The sequence below is a fragment of the Aegilops tauschii genome, chromosome 2 (genome assembly GCF_002575655.3).
Source record: "Aegilops tauschii subsp. strangulata cultivar AL8/78 chromosome 2, Aet v6.0, whole genome shotgun sequence".
In the NCBI taxonomy this organism is placed as follows: domain Eukaryota; kingdom Viridiplantae; phylum Streptophyta; class Magnoliopsida; order Poales; family Poaceae; genus Aegilops; species Aegilops tauschii.
Window position 1 is genome coordinate 374,026,574 of NC_053036.3, and position 12,855 is coordinate 374,039,428.

The window sequence follows — 12,855 nt, forward strand, 5'->3', positions numbered from 1 at the left end:
AAAACAACTACAGACCACACTTGCACAATGCACCATGTCGTTGGATGACGGTATACACATGTAAAGTAGAGCGTATCTCAGATGGTTAAATTCTTTCTGGCGGACTAGTCCTTCAAGGTTTAAGTCATAGACTTTGCATTTAGTGCGGTCATTTGTTGGATTTATCTCAGAATTTCTGGCGTTGCGCCTTACTAGGACTATAAAGGTGCCTACTAGTAGTATAAACACATGGTGTGCGGTCATAAAAAATATGGGTATGTCGTGTATGTGAGCATCTACAATTGCACCGAGTTTTTAAATAAATGATGCTTTTATTGACTTAAAATGTACTCCCTCCGTCTTAAAATAAGTGATTCGAGTTTATACTAACTTTGTACTAAAGTTAGTACAAAGTTGAATCACTTATTTTGGGACGGAGGGAGTATTCCATCTCATAATATAAGACATCTTAGAGATTGTAAAAATGTCTTATATTATGGGATGGGGAGAGTAGCATCAATCAGATACAATTCGCAATTACAGTGAGTTAAAAAAGGAAAATTGATGATGGTATACGCGCAGCTCTGAACTGTATTTTGTCCAAATTTAAAAGGACACGCCGTGCTTGGTGCGGCACATCGGCAGCAAACCTCCAGTGATTCGTTCGACCCTGTAGAGACCACAATATATAAATTCAGTAGCCATTCGCTGCTCCCATACTTACCGGCGTCTGTCAGTTTCATTTTAGGTGTTGTTCCCTTTCATCCCAAGGCATCGAGACAAAGGGTCGGCATCTCAACCCCACGGTGACCAAACCCTATCTCTTCCGCACCGGCCTGCATTATTAGTCCTGGGCCCATTTGCCAGAATCTCATCGAGAGATGCACCCCAAGCGAGTCATCGTGTTCTCCCTGTCGACATGTTGGAACGACTATCTGCTCCTCTCTTTGTCTACCTTTCGCTCGTCATAGCTCATCGATATCTCGCCGATGGAATCGCCACCTTTTCCTAAGAAAATACGACTATTCGCCGCCTGTCTATTTTATAACTAGGTTGGAATTGCGGCTTGCCGCACTGCCGGGTATAGTCATATCCAATATGGTAATACAGTCATTGAAACATTGCAGGCTATCCAATGAAGCAATTGCAGGTATGAATTGCGGCTTTGCCGCACCTCTATGGGTGATGTCATATCCTATCCGCTAACAACATAATTGAACACGATTGAAAGCAAAGCATAAATAAGCAACAATCTAATAAACGTTTAAACCAGAATGACAACACAAAGCAATGCATGACAACTTCCATAATCCTCTTTGTTGGAAGGATAAAATAGGACCATGAATACATTCCGCGGGTCAAAGGATCATTCACAAGTAATTTACACAGAAAAAAAGCAAGGACTAAATGGCGCATCAGGGCAGAACAACACAAAAGTATCCAACCCAGTAAAGCATGACTTATATTCCAAAGGTCGGCATGCAAGTGGTGCATTCTTAATAGGAAATGAAACATGTGATACTACCAAAAGGGTGAAGTTTCAGTATGTTACCAAAAGAAACCCATGATTAATCATTCATTTACAATTATCTCCAGATGATGAGTCACAGGAATAAGAACATCATAGATACACATTATTCAGTTCTCATTCATAATCGCGTCCATTAGAAATACACAACAAACTAAAATTTTCCATCAAAAGGAACTGCATAACATTGCAGACGATGGGCTTTGACGCTGTATAATTCAATTTGCTTCCTTATTATGATACAGATCACCAAAATATACACACTGGGACTCTTCTAAGATATCATAGCTACACAGATGACCAAAATTAAAAGATATCATGCATACACATAATTCAGTCCTCATCCATAATCTCTCCAATCCATGCATCCTCCAAGTAATGAGAAGGAACCAAGTAGCTTATGACACAGGTTGAGTTTAAAAAGGATCTCTCCAATCTTGCAGCAAAATAGAAGTTCATATCATTATGACACCAAAGAGAAAGAGAGACTAAAATAACAGGCTTAAGATATAACAATATATTTTCATAGAACTAACAAACCAGAGAGAAAGAGCTAACTTATTTACAATGCAGTGATAGTTTTATCCAACTCAGTAGGACACACTTCATATTCGATAGGTTCATAGGAAAGTTGAAGTTAGTTGGTGTGTGTAAGGAAAGTGCATCATGACATAGGAAAATATGTAAATTAGCTCGCACCACTCTTTGCCCTGGAGTAGCACATGTGTTGTTTATTTGACAGACATACTTAAGAAGATAGACCTGATGTGGAGACGGAAGATGTCAAATTCATTTGCATAACACTACTGGTATTTAGAGTACTCCTTTTACTATACACAGGGTAATGTACTTCCAGCACAGTGAATGTATTTAATGCCGCAAATTCAATCACTATGTGACGTTCTAGGAATTGGTATTTTTTGGCATATCCAGTTGGGTTTCTAGATTTCCTGGTACAATTGTGGCTCTTTGTAACCAACCATACAAAGTGTCGGTATGAATTCTATTTCAGGGAGAAGTAGCAAGTACTAACCACAAGACTCAGGCTAAAGTGATATCATGCATTGTGTGGATCAGAACTATGGTTGTGGATCATACTACATCTATCTGACTCATCAAAGTTATCTTTTAACTCATGGTGCATGTAGATTGAACATTTTCTTACCAAGCATATGAATTTATTCCCTTGAGAAAACAATACCATCCGACGCAACTCACACTAAGATGCAAGAACACTATATGTAGACAATCACCCAAAACTCATCTCTCACATTGATTTTTCAAATACATCAGACAAAGAAATAAGAAATTTCTTGCATGGAGCAAAGGACACGGGTGCCCAACAAAATAAACACGCTTGCCATATGATCGCATACCGAACAGAAAATCTACGCCCATCTCAGTGTGTTCATTAGAAGAACCTGTAAATCAATCCAAACTCTACATATTTCACCTCACTAATGCTTATGCCCATCAAATTAACCTACTGTTATTACTAATCATGTATGGCAAATCTCACAATGGACCAGATAAAACATCCAGTGGCTATTGAGGGAGATGCACACAACAGAGATAGAGAGAGAGGTTGAAAGCATGGCCACGCGAGGAGCACCTGCATGACAGGGAGGCAGACGAGTCCGATGGGGGTGAGGCACTGGAGAAGATGCAGCAGCGGCAGAGGAGGCAAAGCTCGCGTCAGGGGTGTGGGGGCAGAGGCGGAGGTTGGCAGCGACAATGACTCGTCTTCCTCGCCATCTGGGCGTCTGCGCTGTCCAGTCGTGGATCTCCACACCCACCGGTACCGGCTGCCCCTCCATGACTTGAGCAAAGGAGGACCGATAGTGATTCCCAGGGGAGGCATAGGTTTAAACAGAACATGATGCTGTCCAGTCGTGGATCTCCTCACCCACCGGTACCGGCTGCCCCTCCATGACTTGAGCAAGGGAGGACCGGTGGTGATTCCCTGGGGAGGCATAGGTTTAAACAGAACATGATGTTCCTTGCATATAAATTAGTAGTGATTTAAAAACTGCAGATTAAAGTTTGAAATTAAATAAAATGCCAAAAATATAGACGCGTATTTATGAATCTTAGTTATTTGATTGGGAAGAACAGACATGGGGACAAATGACATTCGTATCAAGCTTAATAACAAACGACACTATTTCCTATATTTGTTCGTCAGAGATATATGTATTCAAATCAAAATGTGTAAAAGAGGTGAACTGGCAAAAAAAATTAGCATACATAAAAAAACCGTCTGTCAAGAATAAAATTGATTGCTCCTTGCCCGATTGCGACATATGAATATCAACTATTAGTAGGAAAGAGGTTAAGCGGTCAGAAGTCCAGGCTACTTGTGTTTACTCATACTCACATGATGGCTCTGAAGCTTTGGTAGTTTTGTGTAGTTACTAAAAGGCTGGAAGCTACAACTTCTAGGATATGAATGGTACCTGCATGGAAATATGCACACAGTAAACCAAGTGATGAAATCAAGCTCTATCTCATGCTGATTATACTAATAAAAATTAATAATCTACTGAACTTGCTTGAGCTTGTGTTTGGAATAGCATCAATGGTTTACTATGCCTAGGCTACAAAGAAATGCATGTAGAAATGCTAGAAACTTACTGAGAACAAAAAAGTGATGTACACACTGGATTTTGACCAAGTGACCTGGTAAGTGTAAGACCAAGCTATTATTTTGATGGTACACTATTATTCTAAGTATCTATTTTGAAACACACTATCATCAACCTACATGCTATCTTTTTGTAATACATGTTAAATTTATTAACATATGACCAAGGGCATTATTAAGGCTCCTTGCAGCAAATGAGACCATGTATGATCTGTAATATGCCATAACAGCCAGAACATGATCGATTTGAAAGACATAATAATCCTTCAGGGGAAAGACATCATATTTTTTCAAAATAAACTCTTGCATGATCTCTTGAGGGGAAAGACTGTCTTGAGTACTAACCATAGCCATGCTAAGAGGGCCATCTATTTAACAAAACCAACAATATTCCGGGAAACACACTAACTTTCCATGCCTTGTGATTTAAGCTGATAGGGTGTGCTCCTGATGTTGCATAGTTGCAATAGTAGTTAGTTTGCAGGCCTAATATAAAGTTATTACCAAGAAATACAAAATTAACTCTAGAAACTATGTTTTAAGATTACTGCCTAATAATGCTCTGGATCTAGAAGGATAAATATTAAGTGTAGGAAAAAGAAGTATCCTATACTTTCCAAGTGAGCAATATACAGAGCTCCTCACACAATGAGTGTACTTCTATTGGTATATAGGTAGGTCTGGTTTAGCATATTTATATATATGTAACATATGGGGAAATAATGAGAGTCTAAACACCACAGGAAGTGCAGCCCCAGAATGATAAGATTTCACATTAGTATACTGCACTGCTGCCTATTTTGGGCTAACATTGCATAGCCATATCAATGCTGCATACATGATAAAACGAAGTGTTTAAGAATTATACCGCAGTTCACTTCTTGTGCATACAGAGTAAACTTCACCTAATAAATATCAAAGCTTTATATCAATGCTAGAGCAAGGAATTAAAGATACCAGCGGTGCAGCACACAGCTGCAATTTGTTAGCAACCCAACAAACAAGAACTTCACCTAATAAACATCAAAGCTTTATATCAAAACAAATTGGTTTGGAGTTAGATATAAGTGCATACCAAATATCCGCTGAGATTCATCATGGACGAATGTAAAGTAAATATACATCATAGTGGTGAACATACATGACGGTGTAGCACAAGATGGTGAAATACCTGGTCGAGCTCCTTTTCTTTGATATCCATTGGTCTAATCTTTACGGTTTACACACACTTGACTCCTGCAACCTGGAGAGATTAGTTTACAAATAAAGAGGTGAATAAGGTCGTTTCCGGAGGTGTGCGTGAACCAATAACTCAAAAGAAAGCTCCGGACAAACAACAATTTGTATATCCACCTAGACAATCTTGACAATTATCAAGTATGCTTATAATATATCTACAACAGTGAGGAATCACCATGCCATCAAATATTACTATCTTTAAAGAACAACTTCTTAGTGAAGCTCCAAATAAAAATATACCATAGTAGTTTGGAGATAATACACAGTGGAATGTTTTGTCCATTGTTGCCACTATTTTCTAAGTATCAAATGCTTTCACTTATTTCCTATATTGCCGTGATCTAAGCTAATAGACTCGTATACAAAACGAACGACTGATATTTTAGCTTCTAAAGAAAATTCAGTGATCATAAGCTACTGAAACTTACATCTGAATGGCACTTGATCCATGGCATTTGTCTGCTGCAGCAACACCATTTTAGCACCAGCGACAACAAGTTCTCACCACGGGTGGATGGATAAATTTCCAACCATACTACGTCACAAAAAGGAGATCAACAGAGAAAGACCCCTGCAGGTTGAGCAACCAACAGTGAGATCCAGTGCCGTCACATCAGGGGGAATCAACACATTTAGAGGGCAGAGCATGAAGGCGCACTTTCTCCTTCCCATGTCTATCTCCATCCCTTTGCCTCCCTCTCTTCCTCCCAGCTCTCACCGGCAACAACACAACGACGATGGATCTCGGGGTAGCGATTGGAGTAGAAGGCTAATGAATCCGCTAGCCGGGGTTGACGAGGGCTGGCCGCATTACCTGGGTCAGAGGAGGGAGGCGAAGAAGACGGCGAGGAAGAAAAGGGAGCCGCAACAGCGTCTGCAACAAGCCACCGCCTCCGCTCCTCACGGTCTCACCCAACTCCTCCGGTGAAGGGAGAGCGCCAGCCGGCATCTCGAGGGGAGGTGCGACGGGGACGGGGGACGGAGCGGCGGCCTGAGTTCGACGCCGGGGAGGAGCAGAGGTCGCGCGGCGGTCGGGTGCGCCGCCAGGAAGGGGAGCGGGGAGGAGGACGAGTGGGAGAGGGCGGCGGCTAGGGTTCCCGCGAGGGAGGAATGGGAGCAGGGAGAAGGACGAGTGGGAGAGGGCCAGCCGGCGGCTCGAGGGGAGGTGCGACGGGGACGGGGGACGGAGCGGCGGCCTGAGTTCGAAGCCGGGGAGGAGCAGAGGTCGCGCGGCGGCGGCGGCGGCTGGCCGAATGCCACGGGAGGAGAGGCGACAGAGAAGTGGGGAAAGGAGAGGGAGGCGGCTAGGGTTCAACATTCTGCCTTTTATAAGTCTGCGTGAGAAACGACGATAATGCCCTCGGCGGGGCATGGGAATTACAGGCGGTGGCACGAACTGGAGCGCAAGCGGTGTTTGCTATTGATCCAACGGCCAGGACCTCCCCATCTCGCGATCCAACGGCCAGGATCTCCCCATCTCGCGATCCAACGGCCAGGACCTCCCCATCTCGCGATCCAACGGCCAAGATCTCCCCATCTCGCGATCCAACGGCTGAAAATCCAAACGCACGGGGAGGCTCCATTTTGATCCAGACTCTAACAATGGGATTACGGTACAGTTGATAGATCATACTCCAGTACTTTGCTGCAACTTACCAGCTTTGCGTAACTAGTTTGCGCGCCTACACTCATACGTACTCCTACATACTTAGTTAATTAATACTCCTCTCAAACAAATTAGTATATATTCAGCTACCATGGTTGGTCAGGTTCAGTGAGTCCCAAGGGCAGGACAGGAACTATAATACTGCAGTACTAATGGAGGTTTCAAAAGGAAATGTGGACATCTGACGGAATAATCTGCTGCACTGCATAATTAAGCTTATCTAGGACATTTCGTCGTGGGGAAGGCATCAATCTGGACAGTGAACGAGAGCAACAGCCAACAGGCACAGGGCGACAGGCCATGACGAATAGATTGGACCGATCAAAGCTCTTGTACCGTTGCACAACGCATGAATAAACCAAAAGCAGATAGCCAGATCGCGGGATGCAATGTCACGGACTCACGGTCAGTGTGACCAATAATTCGCTCCACTTCGATTGTCTTTTACTTCTTTGAGAAACTCCACTTGGATTCTTTTGTCCTCCACCATTCTGCGTGCGTAGTGTTTGCCGGTGCTCTAGCCTACTAGTATGCGATGGGCACACGGATTTTCGGTAGGTGTCCCATGAATTAATCAAAGTCAAACTGAACGCGAGGATATTTTTTTCATTTTTTAGTTCATGCGAGGATAATTTATGAAATGGCGTGGCTGGTTTGCGTTTGTACTGTGTTAAAAAAACACGTATAGCAGTGTGTTGTAACAGGAGAAAAACTAACATGTTCATTAAAACGTCAATCAGCTCAATATGACAACATCTAAACGGTGCCACCCGATGAGAAATAAATAATTCGGTGGAGACCTTACGCAAGTCTTCGGCAGATTTTTTCCCATCCGCCGGCAAGCCGCACACCGAGGTCTAGAAAAATGCATATCAGTACAAACCAATCAATTACTGTGCTCGCTTTTTCTCTTAAAAAGTTGAATTAATAATGCATTTTCTTTAAGGATCAATTTGGCCTATTCATTTCTTTTAGGATTTTTTGAGCTGCAACCTTTTGTGGACACCCAGTCTTCTTTTTTGGGTACATAAATCCTCTTTGATGGTCGTATATGTATGCGGGGCTTTCACACAGAATTGTTAAGATTATTTCTTTGTTTCTGTAGGGTAAACATGACCCTTACCTCATCCTTCTCGTTTTGTTGGTGCATTGGCTTTTGATTCTTGCATTTCACCAAGGTATATAAGTTGATAGAATTTTATGTAAAGCGACTCAGAATATCCATCGAGAGAGATAAAATAGGAATTGTTGGCCAATTTCTCCAATATTTCATTTATGAACGGCAATGTGTAGTGATCCTTCCGAGTCCATTTATTCAGTTTTCTTTTCGCGAATACGCAAAGCTTGCGTATCTTTCCATTGATAGAAGGAATAGAATGAGTACATAGGGGTACAACACATGACACGAACGCAGGCAGGCGTGAACATGGTGCCCAGAGCAAAGAGACAAGGGATGCTCGGCCCGAACAGAAGATACATCACAACTAAACCTACCAAACCCGAACCACGAGCGACAATGCCGAACCGACAAGAATTCCAACATCACCCGAACCAACACCGCGAGCAAGCTAGATAGCGCCTTCAAGAAGGTGGACGACGTCGAGACGCCGTCGCCATCCGGTCCGGGGTAACCAGACCTAGGGTTTCCCCTGAGCTCGAAGAGGGGCAAAGCTGAAGGCCTTGGAAGCGCCTCCCAGAAGGAAACGACACCCGCGGGCGCCGTCGCTGCTAGCACCGGTAAACCGAGCAGGGATCTCTCCCTGGCCTTAAGTTGAGCAATCCCATAGCCGCCGAGTCTGGAATCGAAGATGAGGAAGTCCACGTTGGTCGGAATCGCCAAGTCGGGAAGGGGTTGGTGGGGCTGCACTTGCCATCAGAGGGTGGCACCGCCACCGCACCCACGAGCATTGGATCCAGCAAAAGGGGAGGCTTTGAGGCCTTTGGGGTGGGGCGGGCGACGGAGTGAGCCACACGGAGGGCAAGGACGACGGCATCCAACAACGCTGACAAGCTAGGACTGGAGAGACGCAGATCCGAGCTGCCGTGGCCATAGCCGTCGAGACATCGGCGCGCCAGGTAAGCTGGAAGGGACGCAGCTACCTGATGACCGAGGCCGGAGCTGCCCGGTAAAACACCAGCAGCGAAGGACACCGGAGAGACGCGAGCCTAAGCCGTCGGGGCCAGAACAGCACCAGCGAGTGCCCGCCGCGAGGGGCTCCATGTCTGCCACAACCACAGATGCGTCGCCACGCACCCGCAAGAACAGTCACCGTGGCTCGGGGAGGGGGAGGGCCGTCGGAGAACAACGCCAGGAGCGTCGGAACCGCCGCCGGCCGGCAAGCTCGTGCAGCAGCTGGTGGAGGGCGCGCCGGGTGGGTCCCGGGGCGGAGGGGGAGGCGCACGGTGGGTGATGGAGCCCGCAGCGGCTGAGGATGGACGAGGGCGGGGCTGGCCGGAGCAGCCGGGCAGGCCGTCGGGGAGGACCAGATCCGGCGTCACCGGACCAGCAGAAGGCTGCCGCCGCAGGGGTGGGGGCCTGGAGGCACCGGCAGCGGCCGAGGATGGAGGGGGCGGGGCTGGCCGGAGCCACGCGGGCAAGCCGTCGAGGAGGGCCGGATCCGGCGTCGCCGGACCAACAGGAGGCTGCCGCCGTGTGGTTGGGGATGGGGCGCGGGGTGAAGGGGTGGAGGGTGCCCGGGGCGCGAGGAGGTGGATCTGCCCCGCCGCCGCCATCCTGGGGCCCGGCGCGGCTTCACCGGCCGGCCCTCCGGCGGCGGCGAAGCGGGGACGGCGGCGGAGAGGTCTACGAGCGGGCGGCGGCTGGGGTTCCCCCCGTGTCGCCAGAGGAGGGCGACGCGGGGGGGTGTCTTACTCCATTTATTCAGTTTTCTGAAATCAACACACATAGCATATGCAATAATGGCCCTGCTAGGGACTAGATCATTATTTTCATTAGCTACTAAAGAAACTCCTCTTTTTAGGAATACAATGGACAGGATTAGCCCATTTACTACGAGAGATTGGATAAAATTACTCTAGCGACAAGGAGGCGGATACCTCTTTTCTTACCACATTTTTGGAGTGAGGGTACAGTCTTCTTTGACTTTCAATTACTGGCTTGGCTCTGTCTTCAATGGGAATAGCATGCGAATAAATGGAGGGGTCTATTCCTCTCACAGCTCCCATTGAATATCCCAAAGATTTATGGTGTCTTGATAACATCGTCAATAGTTTTTATTTCTCTCTTCCTGAAAGGTCAGTGTCGGTACTTCAACCGGCTGATCTCGGGTAGGGGGGTCCTGACCTGTGGATCTGGGAACGATGGGTAACAAGAGACAAGGGAGATGATGTTTACCCAGGTTTGGGCCCTCTCGAGGAGGTAAAACCCTACGTCCTACTTTGATTATATTGATGTGATGGAGTATCGAGTACAAGATGATCTACCTCAAGATCACATGTTGTGTTCTAACCCTAAGGCTTGTGATTGTGTCTCTACGGACTAAACCCCTCGGCTTGTATATGCGCCGGGGGTTTCTAGGGTTACGTATTGTCAGTTGCCAACTAGGAATAAACGCGCCGACGGTTAGAGTTATCCTTAAAGTATACGCCAAGTCTTCGGTGGTGTCCGTCTTGACCACGCTAGGATTCATAGCTTCTGGGTTCCTTCCTTGTGGAGATCGACGGGCCATAATCTTGGCCCATGGACTGTGGGTCGTATAGGTTGGTACCCCCTAGTCCAGGACACCGTTAGTAGCCCCTGGACTTGTCTTCGAAGCCGAGGACGAAAGTTCCATCCTCGGACCAATGTCTCCGGCTTGAAGTCTTCGGCTTGGCAGGCGAATTCCTTCGCTATCAGTTCGAGTTCGGCTCCGGGACCCACAACATATCTTCGGCCTCCACACGTCGGATCAGGCGGTCTCTACTTTACATAATCCGACGACCTTGTCTAGGGATTTAGCCATGGGTCCCACCATTTGTGGCCCTTCTGTTATTAAAACAATTCTTTTTTATCTTCGTGTCATCTAGGGAACAAGTATATTTATGGCTAGACGTCGAAGCGCCCCCTTGCTGAATTTAATGGGTGTATACACTGGTGCGCATTGGACATAAACAAATGGTTTAAAACCCCTTTCCGCGACGGCATTTGGAACCGTCGCCAAGTGAGTGTGTGTGATAGGGTGTCCTTCCCACACGACCCAGAAATCGTCGGGGATAGGCCCTCCTGGGACCCAGGCTGGGGCCATGTGCGATCGGGCGAGGCATCGAAACCCAATCATTTCCGTAGGTATGTACATCCCACACGGTGAATCCCAGAAATAATTTTCGTAGGTATGTATATCCCACACGGTGAATCCCAGAAATCATTTCCGTAGGTATGTACATACCACACGATGAATCCCAGAAATCATTTCCATAGATATGTACATCCCACACGGTGAATCCCAGAAATCATTTCCGTAGGTATGTACATCCCACATGGTGAATCCCAGAAATCATTTCCGTAGGTATGTACATCCCACATGGTGAATCCCATAAATCATTTCCGTAGGTATGTACATTCCACACAGTGAATCCCAGAAATCATTTCCGTAGGTATGTACATCTCACACGGTGAATCCTAGAAAATCATTTCCGTAGGTATGTACATCCCACACAGTTCTTTGTGTGGAAACGTTTGTGCAAGCTGGCCTAACGCAAATAGTTCGCTGCCGGAAGCCGTATGTGATTGTTAGTTGATCGAACACGCCTACTTTCTAGAAACCGTGCGGGTTGTTTGAGTTCATCGCCCACGGTGCTGTCTGAGTAACCGTTTGCAATAGAAAACCCCAATAAGCTGGGTAATTAGCCTATTATTGATAATGCATGTACTCATCAAACTGATATTTCTTATAAAACACGCCAGATATTTCATATCCGTATAAAAGCAACCAGGATTTCATAGTCGAATTACATCAGATAGCTTCGGCACTCAGTTACGCCATTACACAATAGCACCAAGTTTCACATGCAGCATCAAAAACCTTTGGAAAGTAGCATCATACACGGTAAATAGACAGATGAATCTCATTTGGGAAACTGCAGAAGCGGGAGGCAAATATTGAGCCTTCAGTGATGTTGAATGTCCTTGCAACTTTAGGCCAGTGGCTATGGATAATTGCCCGCCCAACCTTCGTCCTCTTCAGCAATACTTTAATATTGTACCATGGGTGTTGAATGAATACCTTCCTCGCCTCTTGACCATGCAGGTGGTTTGAGAGGTAATCATCGGTGAACTGCTTTGAAAAGTATTGAAAACAAAGCTATGCATAAATCGCTGTTGTAAATTTTGAAATGATGCAAGGGGTAAAAACAAGGTAAAATAGTTGGTACCATCCTATAGTTGACTGATGTCTTCTTCATTGTGGAAACAAAGATCTTGTTGTTATTCGTCGCAAGTTTATTCATCCTAACAATCTTTCTGAGTTTCTTGACTTGACTGATATTCATGGACATCTCATTTCCCCATATGCAAAATGGGTCGAACAGTGGGTCTAAGCCTCTGACAGCAGGACCTACATGTGCAAGACCAAATTGTAAGAAACCTAAATATTAGAATGATTCCTGCAACTACACAATAATGTGCTATTAGCCAAAGGATCCTGCTTGAACAAACCTCGATGGTAAACCGCAGTGTTTCCCATTGTTTCCCTACAACACACATAAGGAAGATCTTGATCAGGTTAACTGAGAGTTGCCATACTATCAGTAGAATATGTATTGAGTATAGCCAAATTCGATTGGTGTCACATGCACAATAAT

At 45.6% G+C, this 12,855-nt stretch overlaps 1 protein-coding gene across 13 annotated transcripts; it reads right to left on the bottom strand.

The window, feature by feature from the left end:
- Positions 1-1,607: 1,607 nt before the first annotated feature.
- Positions 1,608-6,690, bottom strand: LOC109771949 (uncharacterized). Of its 13 annotated transcripts, none has more exons than XM_040399063.3 (8): positions 6,049-6,690; positions 5,819-5,961; positions 5,323-5,394; positions 4,497-4,598; positions 4,142-4,186; positions 3,885-3,963; positions 3,120-3,470; positions 1,608-1,943 (listed from the first exon to the last, which is right to left on the bottom strand). In XM_040399063.3, the coding sequence occupies exons 4-8, from the start codon at positions 4,517-4,519 to the stop codon at positions 1,848-1,850; spliced, it is 594 nt and encodes a 197-aa protein (XP_040254997.1). In that variant the 5' UTR covers positions 4,520-4,598; positions 5,323-5,394; positions 5,819-5,961; positions 6,049-6,690; the 3' UTR covers positions 1,608-1,847. The 13 variants fall into 13 exon arrangements, 8 of the variants coding, with proteins under 8 accessions (XP_040254997.1, XP_020186233.1, XP_073364706.1 ...); XM_020330644.4 differs by lacking the exon at positions 4,497-4,598 and adding an exon at positions 5,109-5,164; XM_073508605.1 differs by lacking the exon at positions 4,142-4,186 and adding an exon at positions 5,109-5,164.
- Positions 6,691-12,855: the final 6,165 nt, after the last annotated feature.

What these genes read in the sequence shown, in the direction of transcription:
- LOC109771949 (XM_020330644.4), bottom strand. Translation starts at nt 5,352, where the DNA reads ATGGATATCAAAGAAAAGGAGCTCGACCAG. An exon ending in AAGAAAAGGAGCTCGACCAG is followed by an intron (nt 5,165 to 5,322) that starts GTATTTCACCAT and finishes GATGTTTATTAG; the next exon opens with GTGAAGTTCTTGTTTGTTGG. An exon ending in ACATCACTTTTTTGTTCTCA is followed by an intron (nt 3,964 to 4,141) that starts GTAAGTTTCTAG and finishes ATTTCCATGCAG; the next exon opens with GTACCATTCATATCCTAGAA.